Below are 17,834 nucleotides of genomic sequence, written 5' to 3'. Positions count from 1 at the left end.
GCTTAGAGCTAAACACGGGCAGTACAAGGGGAATATGAGGCATACAGGCAAAACTCAAAAGTACCAATGGTTCAGTGAGATCTAACATCAAATATTTACATAAGAAAAGGAGAAAAGGAAATTCTCTTACCTGCTAAGATGTCTACTGTTTATCCAAAGCCCCTCAAATCGCTAAACTTTTATGAGCATATTAACACAGATCAGGGTTTTATTACTGACCCCACATTATGTTTCAACACAGTAATGTATCAATTTCAGTGCTACAGTCAGCTATTTTTATTTCAATCCTACTCTTTAACGCTAGGTAAATCTGAGGCCAAAATGGTGATCGTTCATACTACCTATTTCTGTTGAGTAAATGTTAACTCAGTTAACAAATACTCTCACAAATACTATAAAATTCCATAATCAGAAAGTGGCCACCCGGAGAGCATAAAACATATACGTTCAAACCAAACAGAATTAGACTTTATTCTACTTAGATGGCAAATGGATCATCAGTTCTTGCTGTGTCAGTTGATCTTAGCAATGTATAGAGAGGACCACCCAACTAAAGAATTTTTGTTAAAACGCAAAACACCAGCATATTTTAGTATGTCATAAAATATCCTGATCTTGGTATTAAAGGAAAAATAATCTAACCCACAGATATTTTTAAAAAATTGTGCCTAATGACCTTTAAGCCTGGGATATTGCAGACAATTAAAGAAAAACTATGTATGCTTCTGTAAGAGGTAAATTAATGTTTTCATACAAAACGGACCATGCTGGATCCAGCCATGGTGAATGAATCAGGCAGATTTGTGCAGCACGGGCAGAGTAAACTTGAGGTGGCTGCTACCTTAAGCTTAAATACAGCTGGTGTCTCCACAGTTAAACACAACTTGCCCAACCTGGGGGAGGAAAATGAATGCAATGGTGCAACTATAAGGCAGGCTTCAGTCTCAGTATCGGTGAGGCAAGATTCAAGGTATGGCAGGCGCTTGCCATTTGTTTTGACTATTTATGATTCATCTGAAAGCTCCATACTATACTTTATAAAGTTCCCAGGTACAAATGGAAATGGTACCCAGGACAGGGCTGGTGCGCAGGGGACGACAGTCGAATGGACAAGAAGTGTCCCCGGACTCCTCACTTCCATATCCCAGTACAGTCCTTTGTTCTCAGTAAGACTCTAAAGGGAATGCTGAAAATGGTGTATATTTTACTACATTTCATGAAGAAAACTATATTCCACGGTGAACTTTATGAAGGTGGGGATTCATGAACTCAGGAAATATTCCTAACGAATAACATGAGTCTACTCTATTCCCAACTATTCCCGAAATTGCAGTAGCAAAACAAAGTTTCTCAAACATAGATTGAAGATTTCTTTTTCGAAATGCTTGGGGCCAGAGACGTGTTTTGGATTTTGTGGTTTTTTTTTTTTTTCCCCCAGATTTTTGGAATATTTGCATATACTTACAGTTGAGCATCCCTAATTCAAAAATATGAAATCTTAAATTCTCCAATGAGCATTCCCTTTGGGCATCATGTTGGTGCTCAAAACGTTTTGGATTTTGGAGTATTTTAGATTTCGGATTTTTGGATTAGGGATGCTCAATCTGTAGTACCTTCTATTTATGCCTCGAAATTAAAACTTAAAAAATATTGATACTAAAAATGAGGAGTGATGGCATAGGAAATTGAACTCCAAATTTTCACAAAAGAAGGATATCCATCTAATTACCATATACTTCAAAATGAAAATGAGCCAGATTATACTATTATCCTGAAAATGAAGGACTGAGATTTCACAAGTTATCTAAACCCTCCACCCTAAGACCTGAAATCCTAGTCTCGTGTACTCAAAGTATACCTGAAACTGAGAAGCCTGGGGGAGGGGCAGTAAATAGAGGTTAAATTTCCCTGAAAACCACTGGCAATCTGCCCCGTTCATCTCTGCGGCTGAGAGCCATGGGCTACTCTTACAGTCTCACAGTGTGGGCACTCACTGAAAGGCACTTTTATCTGGATGGAGTTAAGATGACAGGCAGACACAAGAACATGCACAAATAACCTCTAGAACTCAAGGAGCTCCATCTGGAAAAAAAGGAGTTATGCATTCTCTAGCACTGAAAGTTTTTCCCATCGAAAGATGATACTTAGCTACAAAAAATATTTTCACTGTTGGAGGTATGTTCAGCAACAAGCTTTAGTTTCTGTTGCAGAAATTAAATTCAACATAGATTCAAGATACATTCTGCTATTTTATCACATGGAATATTGCAGAAAGGAAATGACATGAAACCAGTGTCACTTATGAAAGCCTGCTGATTGTTCCAGAGAGAAAGAAAACAGCATTGAGAGGAGGGAAAAAAAAGGTCCTTCTTTAAACAATGGTTTCCTAGGTTCATCTTTCAAAATGTGGGCCAAATCAAGAATTCCAGTTCACACACACCTCAGAGAGAGCCAAGTTTGGAATGTGTAGAACAAAGAATGTACTCAGAGATCTCTTGGATGTTTTCCTCCTCAAACATAACGCCAGTGAGGAGTCCAGATGGCAACGTGGTCCACTCTGGGAGAGGATCCTTTTACTGAGATAAATAGCAAGGCTCTGTAAATAAATCTCCAGGATTAAGTGAGGAATTTTAGGAAGACAACTATTTTTTTATTTGTCTATTTGTTTTTAATTAAATTATTTCTACGTGGTATCCTAGTATGCTAAAATAGTTAAGTGACAACATTTTATGCAACAGCCTGAAAGTTAGACTAAGATAAAGACTTCACAGTGTGGTTTCTAAAACTTCCAGCTTTCTGCTCCCAAACTGGACCAAGGATTATTTATGCATATCTGGGAACCGTTTTCCTTGGCACCTTGTTCTTGCTGGACTCGGTTCCTGCTGCTCAGATGAGTCAGGGTCACGTTTTGGCTCCGACAGGAACCCTTCCTTCTGCCCAACACAGTTCCCGAAACACAGACTTCTCCCGGCTCTAAGGGCTTCCACAAAAACACCCTGAGATGTGATCAAGGAAAGCAGATGGGACGGGGAAAGGACAGAGGATGGACAGAAAGAAGAAATTGCCTTCTTCTGGCCGGTGACTAGCAGATTATTCAATTAAACTGTCTCCTTCATTAGCATACACAATTCAGGGGAACTAAATTTATAGCGCAATTATTTATAATTTTATAGCCAATTTTAATTCATGCTTTGAAAGTACTTAATCTACTCTAACTTTACATCTAGACTCTAGTTCAAAGTGCTGCATTTCACAGTTAACACCAGGCAAAAGTGCTGGGCATCTTTGTAAAGGCAGAGAGTAAACCAGTTAACGTTTGCAAAGGAATCTACCATGATTTTCAATTTGACAACAAACATTGGTTTCTGATTTTCCAGGATCCCTCATCTCTTTCTCTTTTGCTTATTTTACTCAGGACTGAGTATTTTAACCCAGTTCTGTGGGATGCCTTCTCCTCTCTATTTTTTCCTACTTTCAGAGCAGTGGAAAATATGTTTAAGCTGTATAATTTCTCTTTCTCACTATTCTTTATTAATAAAGTGATACAAACACAGATAGTCAACCAGACACTTGCATTCTGTTGCTCCTATCATATCATTTGTCCCAGAACAACGAAGACTGCCAAAGATGATAATATGGTCACTGTCACCTCAGAGTCTGCTAAGTTCTAATCCATATGGCCGCTAAGTACACAGTGATGATTTCTGTTGATGATCACATGGAAATGAAAGAGCAAAGCACAAATACGAGTGTGCAGAGCCGAATGCTTTGCTGGAATATATATTTGTTTATCCTCATGCCTTTGAAATGCTACCATGCTTTGAAAGCCACTAGGGCAAGCATCTCAGTTTTAATTCTTGATTTCTAGTAAAAGATGCGAAGACCTAAAGCCAGTGTTTGTGCATCTGTGTTACTGAAACGCGGGGCAGAGATACAGAGCCAACCTCTGAAGGCACACTCACCGCCTCTCCAGGGGGCGCCCGTCGCTGGAGATGCTTCGAGGAATGTTGGCGGCTCTTTCCGGAGGAGGCATCTTCCCGTCTCCTTTTCCAGCATTCAGCCGCGAGGTCATGGGACTCTGCACCTGGGATGGGACTTGAGGTGAATGGGGTCCCTTGCTGGCATTCCTCTGCCACTTGTTGTTATTTCGGAAGGGAAACTTGAATTCGTATGAAACGCCTTCGTTCATTTTGTACTCCATCACTGGCATGCGGTAGGTTTCTGAACAACTCCTATTGGGGGAAGAGGGGGGTGGGGACAATAATGAATATTGCTTTTCATCGTTGGTGGAAACCACACTGATTCTCATTAACACTTAAAGTGGATCCAAAACTGCATCCCGTTTTCAAACCATCTTTCAATCTAGAGTTATTTTCCTTTCAAAAACCAGAACCCCAGAAGTATGACACTAATATTTTCCTTTACTCAATCCTAACTGTTGAGTCTGAGATACGGGGGCTTTAAAAAACAATGGGACCCATGGTCACCCTGGGGAGCCAGAGTACTGAGACTTTAGGGGGGAAGGCCACCAGGACAGCGTGACAGGGGGCAGATCCCTGAGAGCACGGGGCCTCGGAGGCAAAAAGCAATGGGCTCTACACATCCTTCACTGCATGCTATGATTGGAATCTAAAAGGCTGCGCAGTTTTACATTCATTGGGATTCTGAGAGTCAAGAAATTAAATGGGGAAAAGCTGGGAAATCCAAACTGAGAGCCAAATTTAGCTCAGAAGGAGGAAAAAAAAACCCAATTATAGAAATACTACAATTATCAAATCCCTATGGAACAAAAGCAAAATGTGAAATCAGACTTTTTTCTTTCTTCCAAAGCCAGGAACCTCCCACAGCAGAGCTGTCCCCAGGCAGCAGCCTGAGTGAAAGTAATGGCAGGTATAAATGTTTTGTCACTTTAGCCCCTTTTGGTGCCACCATCGCAGCCCCCAAACCTTGGGAAATTTGGAGCCCATTTCCCCTTGCCTTTACCCAAACAACCAGGGGAGGTTCTAACAGTTCTTAACTTGAGTGATGGACAAATGACTGGGAAAAAAAACCTATTCCCACTAAAGCATTAACTCAAACTGTGCATTTAAATTTCATCACTAAGTAAAAAAAAAAAAAAAATGATATCCTTTCTTAAAGGAATTTCAAAAATTGGGGAACAAGTAAGAAGATTTGGAAAGGAGAGGTTACAGAGTGATTATGAAATAGCTCTTTAAGAGGCACTTTAGAGGTAGTGTAAGGAAAGCCAGAATCAGAGCCGCTAATAGAAATCGAATTCAAGCCACAAATGTAATTTTAGAAAAGCAAAAAGCGAAACAGGAGAAATAAATGTAATAATACATTTTACTTAACTCGATATGCTCAAAATGTCATCATTTTAATGTAATCAATGCTGAAAAATTATTGCGATATTTTACATTCTTCTAAACCTGGCATACATTTTACATTTACAGCACATCTCACTTTGCACCAGCTACACAAGTGCTCTGTAGCCACGTGGGGCTCATGGCTTCCGCACTGGACAGCACAAGTCCCAAGGACATCCAAGGCCTAGTCTTGACGTGGGGGTGCGGCTGGGGGGAGGTGAAAGGTGGCGGGGAGAGAATGGAAGGGCTTATGGAGCTGGCTGGTGGGAGACTAAGGACAATGGAAGGTGCTACTCCGTCATGATCTTGCCTACGTGTCTCAGGGTCCACCTCTGACATTTCAAATGTGTACTCCATGATGCATCCTCTCCCACGTCTACATGAGTCTCTGTTTTCAGGAAGAGCCACTTTTACAGCACATGCTCAGGAGCAAACAGTGTCTGCTGGCATCCTTGCCCTACCCAGTCACAACCCGCATCTCCCAGCCCTCCCTCCCAGGCGGAGGATGGGGGGGTTTCCTTACCACTGTCCCCCCAATTCCCCAAAAGCCTAGGGGACCCCCATGTCCAAGGCTCCATTGTGTCTCTTTTATGCTTCAATGCCAATGGCTTTCAAACTTTTTTGAGGACAACCCAAGTAAGAAACATATTTTACACCGGGATACAGCACAACCACATACACACATACATATTCACCCTTACTCTGACATCTCCCATTTTGCTATATTCTGAATTAATATGTTTCACTAAAAAAAAAAAAAAAAAATTAGGTGCAACCTCCTAAACTGATTTCATGACCTACTGGAGAGTTATGATCTGTAGTTTGTAAAACAATTGCTTTATGGTACATTTGACATTACTTTTAGTGGTTAATGACTTCTTATGCCATAAACCCTTTTGTGTGATATCAGGGAATATTACCTTAGGCTTTGATATAATTTCTAGTTTTGATTCTGATCTTTATGACAAAAATATGCCATTGTAATACTTTTTTGATTGTTAATAGAGATACAGTATGATTTGGAGTCTTTCATTTCTGACCAGGGCATATCATTAAATATAAAGATCTAGTACTCTGGATTTGTACATGTAATGCAAGAATGTAATACTTTGCCAAAGGAATACTGATAAAAATTTACAGTAATCCATGAAAAAATTTCTCTCCTGCTCAAAATCAGGACTAGCTCTGCTTCTCCGCAGCAACGGTCGGTTTTAACTTAGCAGCTCAATGAATGCCGTCATCTGTTATCGTCTATGCCCCTTCTTCTTGGTGGCTAGGAACCAGAACATGCACAGAGCCTGCTAATAAAGTATTTTGGGCACTAACTTCCCCCAAATTTCCACCTGGGCCATGTTTTCCTTTCACTACCCTCCCCCGAAAGTTCCGCGCTGAGGCTCTGTCTTGCGACACTGCACAGGTGACTTCATGAGCTGCTTCCAGTCATTGTGCACCAGGCAAGTGACGCAATATCAAACAGACAAGCTGCTTTCATCTTTGGGCCTTTGTTTCTTATAAAATGAGAGATTTGGAATTGAGAATTGCTAAGCTTTCTTCTTCAAAACCGATTTGAAGCAGTCTTTTAAACCGCATAACATTTAATACTAAAACTGGCTAAACCATCCCTTTAATCAAAGACTTTGTCTTTCTTATAGTCTGTATTTCATTTCTACCACACTTTACACATAGCTAGAAGCATTCTGTGTATCCTACATCAGCGGAACATAGTATGTTAAGCCTGGAGAGGGAGCAAAGACTCATTCATAGACAAGGAGAAAGCAAAGAAGGTTCCACAGAACTGAACCTCAGCCACCTGCCATTTCTATGGCCCTTCCCGGCGAGGGCAAATCCACTCGCTTCCCGGTCTCTGACTTTCCTCTGCAAAACGAAAGAATGACACATAGAATCAGGACATGGGCAGGACACTGAAGAACACAGAGGAAAGCTGCCTTTCAATGCCATGCATAAACTTTCACAAAAGGATTTTTATTATCTTATTCTAAGTAAAATTTGGTGTTGAAGAATGGTAACTCCAATAATACCTGTAACTCACAATGGGCCAGGCACTAAGCTAGCCACGTTGCAGCATCTCCATGAAGTAGATGCTATTAATGTCATTATCCCCACTTCATAGTTGAGGATGTGGAGGCCTGGAGAGATTAACTTGCCCACGTTTACACAGCCAGGAAGTGGCAGAACTGGAGAGAATTAATCCACCTATAGGTTAGTTTTATTTTAGTCACTAACTAAACCACTCCAAGTCCCCAAACATCCTTTACCCTCTAGAAACTATCACGTCTCACACAAGGCATAGCCTATGACAAAAAGGAAAATTCAACAACTTTTATAAAACCCAATTGAAGAGCTATGGTCTGGTCAGCAGAAATTACAACATCGGTGCTAAAAGTGACAAACGGTGACTTGCTGAAACTATAGACTAATTGAAAAGCCACTCCATCTCCTTATTCTGTTTTTCAGCCTTTAGTGTTTCTCTTTTTCTTATTTCTCATTACTCTCTCCTTTTTTCCTTAAGGCACTACAAAATACAGAGAAATGGAGGCCCAGTATGCTGAACAGCATATCACAACACTGGGCTCTCCAGTCAGCAAAGTTGTCTGTTTGAAGATGGCTCTGTCCCCACAAGCCACGTGACTCTAGCTTGGAAAAAACACATTAACCTCTTTGAACCAAAGTTCCTCCCCTAAAAAATGAGAGATTTGAACCAGATGATTTCTAATAGCCCTTCTAGCTCTGAAGTAGTACGTTTTGCACTTTAAAATACTTGGTCTTTTAAAAGGAAGAAAAAACTCTGAGACCATTTCTTATCTAAAAGGTAATTTGGTCTTTTTATGTAACTTGTCTGTTTTTAGCTCTTCATGTTGAATGGCCCTTGATTGCCTTCCTTAAAAACTGCAGGCTAATGGCCCTCAACAGAATAAAGGTTGGCCCTATGCAACACCATCCAGAACATCACATTTAATCTGTCATCCGAGTGTTTTCATCTTGTCAAGAGAATGACGTTGAAGATTCAGAGGTCATAGACGCTAATATATTGACGTTGGTCATCTACCCCAGAGGGGTGACAGATGGGGGTGACAGGTTGGGTACCTCCTGCAGAAGGGGCAGCTCACTTCCGGTGAAGTCCACAGGACTGCTCCCCTCAATGTCATGCTAGCTGGTCTTGTGCACTCTTTGGGCAGTGAAGGAACCTCCCCCAGCCTCATTCTCTTCATCGTTTTAATAGAAATGAAGCTGCCACGAGGATATAAAGGATATAAAGGAAAATGCCCAACACACAGTAGGGATGCAGAAAGTTTGTGTTCTCTCCCTGTCCCTTGGTCTCTTAAAAAAATTGTAGTTTGGAAGCAATCCCTAGAGGGGTCTAAGAACGGGGAAAAGAGCCCTATTTTACATTTGTTATTTAAGTACCACTTTTTCTTTATTGCTAAACTGGCTTTATATTTTTTAAAAAGCTGCCTTTTCAAAACGAATGACTCTCCCATGTGAACATACAAACCCGTGGTGTTTGTGTTACATGCAGTCACTGTGTCCCCAGGTGCCTGTGGCCGCTTCGGGTCCTGAGACCCTAAAACCACACACGGCCGAGGGCCGGGGGCAGCGTGCCTCCAGAGGCCTGTCCTGCCTCCTGATGGTGCTCTGGGGGTAAAGTCATGGCTGACAAAGAAGAGAGTGACTAGTCAAAGAACAGAGTAATTAGTTGCTAGGAAAATAGCGGTGGGAGTGTTAAGTGCGGAGGAGAAGGAAAAAAATGACAGAAGAGCATTATCCTATTTTGTTGAAAATTATAACAAGGTGGTAACGCTTCGACTGTTCCCTTTGAAGTCATTTCTAAAGGCAGGAGAGGGGAGCTGGCTTTTAGGCCTCTGAAGGCATCAATGCCAGCATCTCCCACCTGCCCTGCCCAGAAGGTCTGACAGTGGCTTTTCAGATGGAAACTGCAGTTAAAGGGGCAGGTGTGGCTCCAGGCCCATGGAGCTGTGTAGTGCACTCACCCTACCCCCAGCCTCCCATCCCCGCAAGAGGATGGCCCGAGCGCTTCACAGTGGCGTTGGGTGATTAGGCAAATATGACACGTCCACTCAGTGGTGTGGTGGTGCTGATCGTCCATCTACCCCAACTCTGCCTGCAGGGACGCCATGCTGGTAGCTTAAAATTAACCACAGTAGGAGTATCTGCACCACGGGAATCAGCAAACACTACAGATCAAGGCTTTTTCCCCAACAGAAAGCCAATTTACCAGCATATCACTGTTTATTCTGGTGTATAAGGAAAGGATTTGTGTGCTGGGCATACAAAGTGACAGGATCTTGGACCCTGAAGTTAGACCTACATTGGCCAGAGGAGCTTAAGAAGTTACTAACCTTTCTGAGTCTTGGTTTTCTTCAAAACAGAAATAACAATACTATTACTGCCCAGGGTTGCTGTAAGGATTAAATGTACTAATTCACATAATAGTGCTTTTTCTAGGACCTGGCACATTAAAGTAAAAGACTCAGGAAATGTTAGTTATTTTCACCGACACTCCGCAGAAGATACAATAGCCTAGTGTACCTCCTCTGCATGGAGCTATCTGTCCAGGGCCACCTCTGACCCATCTTTCTAGTCACAACTATTCACAATTCCAGTGTTAGTAGTGTTGTTCCTTTCCACCCACATTCACACGAACCTATTTCCTTCTCCTCTCCCCTGTACAAACCTGGGAGACCAGAAATAAGGCAAGACCTCTGAGCAGATGAAATGGCACGGTGAGATCCAGGGGCTGCATTTTTGAGTAGATAGTCCATAGACTAGCCTCTACTGCTCCTTATTGTATGTAATTAAGGTTGAAACTTTACAAAGCTTGGTTATCTTTCTAGTTAATAACTACCTGTTTAGAAGCAATAAAGGAGACAACTTGAAAGAGAGACCAAGAGACAGCAGAGAAGGAGACCAGGGAAGCAGAGCAGCATAGGTGGAGATGAATCACAGTTCAGCACATTGCTTAACATCAATGAAGACATGCTTGTGGAAACCAGAAGAGGCTAATAGGGGTCATTAGACCTGGTTAACCAAGGCAGGGTATGTGTGTAGGGCAGTTTCTGAATATTTCCCTCCATTTCAAAATAGCTAAAATAAAAAGCTCTGAATATACATTATGATTTTCAGGGAAATCCAGTTGTCCAAAAGAGAGTACTTCTTAAAACTATCAGCCAAAGGTATTTCACTATATTTTGACGTGCACACGTGATCCCTGGGCCATCTACGAGGTAAGTAAGTAGTATTAGGAAATACTATCTCCAGCAAAGTCTGGTTGTTAACACTTGGTTTGAAGAACTGAAGTACATTTAGATTGTCATTTTTTTTTTTTTTTTTGAGACAGAGTCTCACTCTGTTGCCTGGGTAGAGTGCCACGTGGCGTCAGCCTAGCTCACAGCAACCTCAAATACCTGGGCTCAAGCAATCCTCCTGCCTCCGCCTCCTGAGTAGCTGGGACTCCAGGCAAATGCGCCACCATGCCTGACTAATTTTTTCTGTATATATGCTTAGTTGTCTATATAATTTCTTTCTATTTTTAGTAGAGATGGGGTCTCACTCTTGCTCAGGCTGGTCTTGAACTCCGGAGCTCAAACGATCCACCCGCCTCAGCCTCCCAGAATGCTAGGATTACAGGCATGAGCCACTGTGCCCAGCCTAAATTGTCACTGCCACTTACTTTTTGTTGAAAAATTATATATGTATATAGCTGCTTAGTTTTTTTTTCTTAAGAGACAGGGTCCTGTTCTGTCATCCAAGCTGGAGTACAGTGATGTGATCAAAGCTTACTGCAGCCTCCAACTCCTGGGCTCAAGTGATCCTCCTGCCTCAGCCTCCCAAGTAGCTAGGATTCCAGACATACTCCACCGTGCCTGGCTATTTTTTAAATTTTCTGTAGAGACAGGGTCTCACTATGTTGCTCAGGCTGGTCTCAAACTCCTGGCCTCAAACAATCCTCCCACTTTGGCCTACCAAAGTGTCGGGATTACATGTGTTAAGCTACTGTGCCCAGCCACTGCTTACTTTTTAAAGAACACAAGTAATCCATCATAATAATTTACAATTCACCATCTGATATTCATAAATCCATGAGAGCTCAAGTGTGGGACCAGTCATTTTTTTGGGGAGAAGCAGATAAAGAACATTGTCTTGGTTTTAGAAGGCCTAAGAATTGCCAAAGCTTAAGAGAAATTCTTAGAAAATAGATAGATTTTTCAACAAGTAGCAACAAGGACAAACAGTTGATTAAATCTGTTCCATCAAGGAACTTCCCCAGAGACAGAGAAATTAAATCTTCAATAATGCTGCTGGCTTGGCAGGAGCTAGGAGGGACAGGGAGCTCCTGGGCTTTCCTTTTGGGAAAAGGCTAGAACCAAAACGCCAAAGCATCACAAGCAGGGCCAGCTCATCTGAAGCCAATTCCCAGCACACGCAGATGCACTTAAGAAAAAGCCTGGTAAGTCACATTCAGCGGCCCAGCAAGGGCCAAAACAGTCCTCTGGGCTTTGAACAGCAATTGGGTACAGATGGGAGATAGAAAAGAATAAGAGCACCGTGGAACACAAAAGAAGAAAATCTGACTGACTGAGATGCTGAGTGTCTTTTCATGTGAAGTGTTCAATGTTTCTCAGCTACTGGTGCAAGATGCTTAAGATGGATATTACCAGACTTCTCTATCTGTAATGGCAACTTTATAAATCAGAGCTGTAAAACCTGGGAATGGTCTCAGTTAGCCATTCTCTCCAGCTGCGGCTTGCCACACGCGGAAAGGGAGCTGCATCCTGAGTCAGACTTTCCACCGATGGACTTTCAGCGCTGCATGTAACCTACTGCTCTTCACGACACCCTACCCCCGCACTGGCTAGGAAGCAGTGTGCTCCATGGGACACAAACCCTGCCCTCCACGCTCAGCCCCACAGGTGCCGGCTCAGACCTACCTCCGCGGGGTGCAGTCATCATGGGGTGGAATGATGACGACCTTCACCGTCACGGAGGTTCTCAGGAGATCGATCATCTGCTCATGGCTCAGAGTGGCCACTGCCACCTTGCAGATCTCCACCAGGCGGCTGCCCTGTCTCAGCCCTGCCTGCCAGGCGTAGCCGTAGGGCTCCACGTCGGCCACGATGCCCTCGTAGTTGACATGGAAGCCAAGCTGCCCTAACCCATTTCTTCGCAGAGTCATCTCCACTGATTCACAACCTTTTGAAACAAACTAGACGAGGAAATAAAAGATACTGTGGTTTAATGCAATAGGGTATTAAGGGGTGGACGAGGGACTGGAAAAACAGTGCCAGCAGGGCTATTTCTGAATACCCTGCTGTCAGCTGAAGAACAGTCTGGTTATTTCCCCTTCACTAGTCTCTATTCATTAGGTCAAAAGGAACATATTTGTTGCAACCAAAAAGCTCAAAGCCTTCCCTGAAGTTACAAGGAAACCTCTAACAGCGACCTACAGGGAGATGGCAGCAAAGAGAAACCATACTCTGCTATTCATTTTGCCTTTATAAAACTCAAGGCGGCAGATACTTAATCAAACAACTCTTTTCAACGCCACCACCGGATGGGCTGGGCTGCAGCATCGGGTCACGTGCAAACAGGTTTCCAACACAAACACACAACGTATCTGGCCCCATTTGTTCTGCTACTATTCCGAAACATGGGGGAAAACACAAGCCAATGATGAACTCTTGTTTGCTTGACTTATCAAGGGAGTTTTCAGAGGAGCTAGTAAGGCAGTACAGGCTTCATTAACTTGGCTCTAGTCCGCACTGAAAGCTTTACGAAAGAGAAACTGTGTATCAATGGAGTGGAAGGAAGACTCACCTGCAACCTTTTGACGATCTCTTTGATATCCTCACTGTTAATGAAACTCTCCACTGAAATACATTCTCCTCGTTCGTAGAAGATTTTGAGGCTGGTGTCAGTTGAAGTCCACCCTATCACATCTCTGCAGGAACAATTGAAAACCACGCTCTTTGTTTCCTGTTCAATGAGGACAATGAACTCATTGGAGATCCCCAAAAGACAGTCTAGTTCCATGGCCTTGTTGTAGTCTTTGGCCCGGACCACCCACACGATGGCTCCCATGCTACTGAGCTCAGCTCCTGGGTATGGCTTGGACTTTTCCTTCTTCTTGGAGGCCAGAGAGATGAATGGAAACTTGCCGGAAGGGTCGATAGGGGTATTGGTGACATTCTTTTCTGCCAGATCTTTCAGGTATTCCTGGCGGGTCCGAGTCGCCATGGCCCGGAACTTTTCCGACTTATGAGCAGCATTTTCCGCATTAATCACTTTGGCCAAAAGGAAGTCCCTGAACACATTTGACTTAGGGAAAGTGACCCCTTTAGGGATGGGAGGCCCAAAAGAAGGCACATCTCTGGACCTGGTGACGGCCACACTAAGAGACAAAGCAAAGACCAAAGAGGAAGAGGCATCTTAATGTCTCAGTCTCACAACTCAAGAATAAAATACACTTTCTCAAAGACAAAGGCATACCTTTGGAGCAAAATAGCTGCTCATTTTTCTACAAGAAACAACATAAATTCTGCTTAATATAAGCACACTTACTTTTTCATTCAACCACAATTAGGATTGACAGAACATAAATGTTTTCTCTAGGCCAAAAACCCTCATAAAACCCAAAAAGCTTGAAGCATTAACTTCCTTTTCTTTAAGATAGGAAACTAACCATAATTCCAAGAGAAAACAGATTTACTGAAATATTCTGCATGTGACATTTTAAATACCTACAGACTGTTTTTAAGGGAGGTTACTATAGTCACGTGAATTTTCAATAATAAGCAGATTCTGTAAGGATACAAATGTGTTCTTCATTTTAGATAGAATGCCTATAAGTAGATAGTTTATAATAAAAATATCAGAAGATGCATGATATAAAACATATTAAATTTGAATAAACTTAAATATTTGCTGGCCTAAGTGTGAGGCATTACGCAACCAGATTAAAGCATAAGTTTAAAATAAAAATTGGAATTTGAGTAACAGAATGAGTGTGATCTTTATATAATAGCAACAGTAATTTAAAACCATATTTTAAAACTGAGCTATTCTTTAGTCCAAATTCTGTACTTTTGGTATTTGACTTTGACAACCTATTTGAAAGAAAAATGTCTTACTTTTCCCATTCCTTTAAGCAAGATGTAGGAAAGCCTACTGCAGTCATTTCTTCTGCATATATTAATATTTTGCTTAAAATGGGCCTAAGAAAAGGACTACATGAACATCTGGGATAATCTATTATTTTTAACCTCAAAAGGAACAAAATTAAGTTCTCCTAAAACAGCGGAAGTTAAATGGAAATGGAGAGCAGTGTGTTTTAGATCATGTTCCAAGATTTCAGCAGAGTTTGACATGGCTGGAAATGATGATTTTAACACACCAAATATCCCTCCCTCCAAATTATTTAAAAGTGAATAAATTACCCAATTGTTTTAAGTTTTAGGGGAGCAATGTAAAAGTCTGTTTCTTCTGAACTCCTAGAAAAGACATCATCAGAGAGTATGTATCTTTCAAATAAAATTGAAGAGCTCTGTTTCATTTTTCCTTTATTTTAAGCAGGGTTTGCTTTAAGATATTCAGCTTTGCTTCTCAAAAAATAATTATTTCTTGTGAAAATAAATAAATAAAAATAGGCAAGCTCAGGATACAAATGATATTTTTGGTGAAATGGAAAATCTACACTGTCCTAAGATGGTATGATGGCTGATTTGTTGGTTTTCACAAGCTTATTTAAAAAAACAAAAAGAGACCACTAGTCCACTTGATGACAAAGAAAGGTGGCAAGCGACACTCCGTCTTCTAACTGGAGAAGAGAATTCACAGAAACCTCTGTATGCATTATGGCTTAATTATACCGCTATGTATTAGAAAGGCAATTTTTCTTGTCTATTGTGAAATGTCTGGCTTGAATGCTGACAGCTGTATAATTTTAATTTGATCATGTTATTTTTTTTTCTTTTAAAGTCAAGCAAAAGATGCTGAAATCCAGATTTACTAGATTTTCTAAGAGGAATCCTGTAAGAATGCAAAAATATGTAATACCTTTCATTTTAAAATTGGCAATTTCATTTCTTGCTAATTTCATTCAAATTGTTATTCTTTCCCAGAAAACAGCTGTGGTTTTATTTTAAAGAAGGAGAGGAAAATGCTAGGGGTGGGTTGGGGGGATATGTGGTTATAAGCATTCTCCATACATGTGCCTGTTAAACTCACTGGCTTTCTATAGATCTAATCACTAATTGATAGAACTGTAGACAAACACATACCGAAAACCTACCAATAATTAGAAGCATCTAGAATAAACCGTGAGGAAAAAGAACTGGATCCTTAACATATAATTATCAATGATTCACTGTGGTAGGGAGGTAAATGATACAGACATTAAAATCAGCTTTGCATCATCAGAAATAGAATCCTTACCGAAGGAAGATGAGGAAGATGATACCCTGGAATGTTCTTTTCAAATAAAGGATTTTGTTTTGGAGAAACCTAACTTTCAAGGTTTCTACAAGGTTAAAAGCTCATTAATTTAGATGCCACAAATTCTGAACTCCTGATAATAAGGCCTGGTTCAAGCTAAATAAAATATTTTGCCTCCTTAAGAAAATGAGCCTTTCTAGAATCTTAGTTTGCTATATAAAAATACTTAAGATATATTAATTATAAATGGTTCTTGCTATTTTTAAAAGCAGATTCCAAAGGGCCTCTGCTTGGCTACATTTATGTTAGCCTATTTTGCAATACTGTATTTTTTTTTTTAGAAATAATACATTCTTTAAAATTTCAGCCATGCTTTATTTACCCAGCATTGTTGAGGACTAGAATATTCTAGTCAAGATGGTTATCTAGATGACAGAAGCTCAGAGGCTAAAACAGTTATGGAAAGTTAACCCAGGAAGGAAACTTGGAGAAGTCAGTGTTCCTCTAACTCTTCCAATAAAATCTTGAGTTTCATCTTGAAACTCACCTCGATTTTGCACTTTTACTGAAAAATATTTGTATTCTTTTTAACATAAAAATATGTTCTCTTTCCAAAATCCTTAAGCACACTAAAGGACCAGGAAGGTGTCCTACGTTTACTCTGCGGTTTGACATATCCCTGAACCTCCGTTTGAACAGCTGGTACAAATTCTTCACTTCTCCAGGACACAGAGGCAGAGAAAGGAAATGATTTGCCCAGAGTTGTTAAAGAGAGCCAGGACTGGAATGGAAGCTTCTGGACAGCCAACAAAGTGCTCCATGACAAGACCACATTTATTCCCTGTAAGGAAATGTTCTGAAACCTTCCCCTCCTGAGGTGCTTGCTAAAAGGGACCATTCACATGAGTCACATGCAAAGAGACCAGCATGAGGCTGCTTCTAGTTGATCTGGGCCATGTAACATTTATTGGCATCAAAGACCTTGGATGAAGTAACAAGTCTTGATACCCAAAGCCAATTTTAATGGGGTACATGGGAATGCTCCAGAGACATCTGAACATAAGTCTCCATGGAAAAAAGTATTAATAATTTCAAAGTTAAAACACTTGAACTTTGGAAGCACAATGGAAACAGCAGTAAACAACAATTCCCAGTCCAAAATTTAAAAGGAAGTTGACACAGACAACATCAAAATAGTAGAGGGAAATTTCCCCTTCTTGGAGCCTGGGTCAGAATGCTGGCTTGGGAAGCTTTCCTAGAAAGCAGACCTGGGCAAAGGACAGGAAAGATCAGTGGTAGAACAAACATGTGCTAATCATTCTCTCGATTTCTAACAGCATTCATTCATCAAATCATCAAACACTCTCTGAGCACCTACAATATACTAGGCTCTGTGCTAACACAAAGGATCAAGGCTGAGTATGTCAAGAGCTTAGCACTCCAGAAACTCAAAGTCTGGTGGGGGCTACACCCAGTGTTTTGAGTGCTCTGCTGGTGAAGCATGGGGTGCTACTGGCAATGCTTAGGAAATGCACTTTATCTAGTCCTGGGAGGACTGGGGAGCCTTCCCATAGAAAAGAAGAGCAGGGATTCATTGGATGAAGGAGAGGCAGGGGAGAGTGTGAGGAGAGGCATTCCAGCCTGAGGGGGCAGCAGGTGCAGAAAGGAGGGGCAGAGCACGAATGTTCTGGGGGGTGGTAACTAGCTCCACAAGAGTGAGGCAGGGGTGGGGTGGGAATTGGTAGAGGTGCCAACAGAAACTGAGAGACAGGGGAGGCCAGACCTGAAGGACCCCGTGTAGTATGCAAGGCTGGGAGTCCGAACTTTTCCCTAAGTGGTTTTAAGCACAAAAAGTAACATATTCAGAGTTTGCCTTAGAGAGGTCAGCTGCATTGGACAATAGAGATGCTGATTAACTAACTGCAGCTTGGAATAGAACTTCTGAAAGAAATTTCCACCACTTGACCTATTTTGATTTTTTTTCTCCTTAGTTTAAGC

The 17,834-nt window shown here is 41.4% G+C and overlaps 1 protein-coding gene across 2 annotated transcripts in view; it reads right to left on the bottom strand.

Annotated features, from left to right (window-relative positions):
* Positions 1-17,834, bottom strand: part of SIPA1L1 (signal induced proliferation associated 1 like 1) — a 355,295-nt gene that overhangs the window by 60,510 nt on the left and 276,951 nt on the right. For both annotated transcript variants that reach the window (XM_069488451.1, XM_069488458.1), the window contains 3 exons: positions 13,221-13,794; positions 12,335-12,609; positions 3,963-4,232 (listed from right to left, as the gene is read on the bottom strand). In XM_069488451.1, coding sequence (XP_069344552.1) covers positions 3,963-4,232; positions 12,335-12,609; positions 13,221-13,794 — 1,119 coding nt within the window. The remainder of the gene's footprint in view (positions 1-3,962; positions 4,233-12,334; positions 12,610-13,220; positions 13,795-17,834) is intronic.

The sequence above is a fragment of the Eulemur rufifrons genome, chromosome 2 (genome assembly GCF_041146395.1).
Source record: "Eulemur rufifrons isolate Redbay chromosome 2, OSU_ERuf_1, whole genome shotgun sequence".
In the NCBI taxonomy this organism is placed as follows: Eukaryota; Metazoa; Chordata; class Mammalia; order Primates; family Lemuridae; genus Eulemur; species Eulemur rufifrons.
The sequence above is the reverse complement of the archived record's forward strand: the minus strand, read 5'-3'. Positions and strand labels throughout refer to the sequence as shown.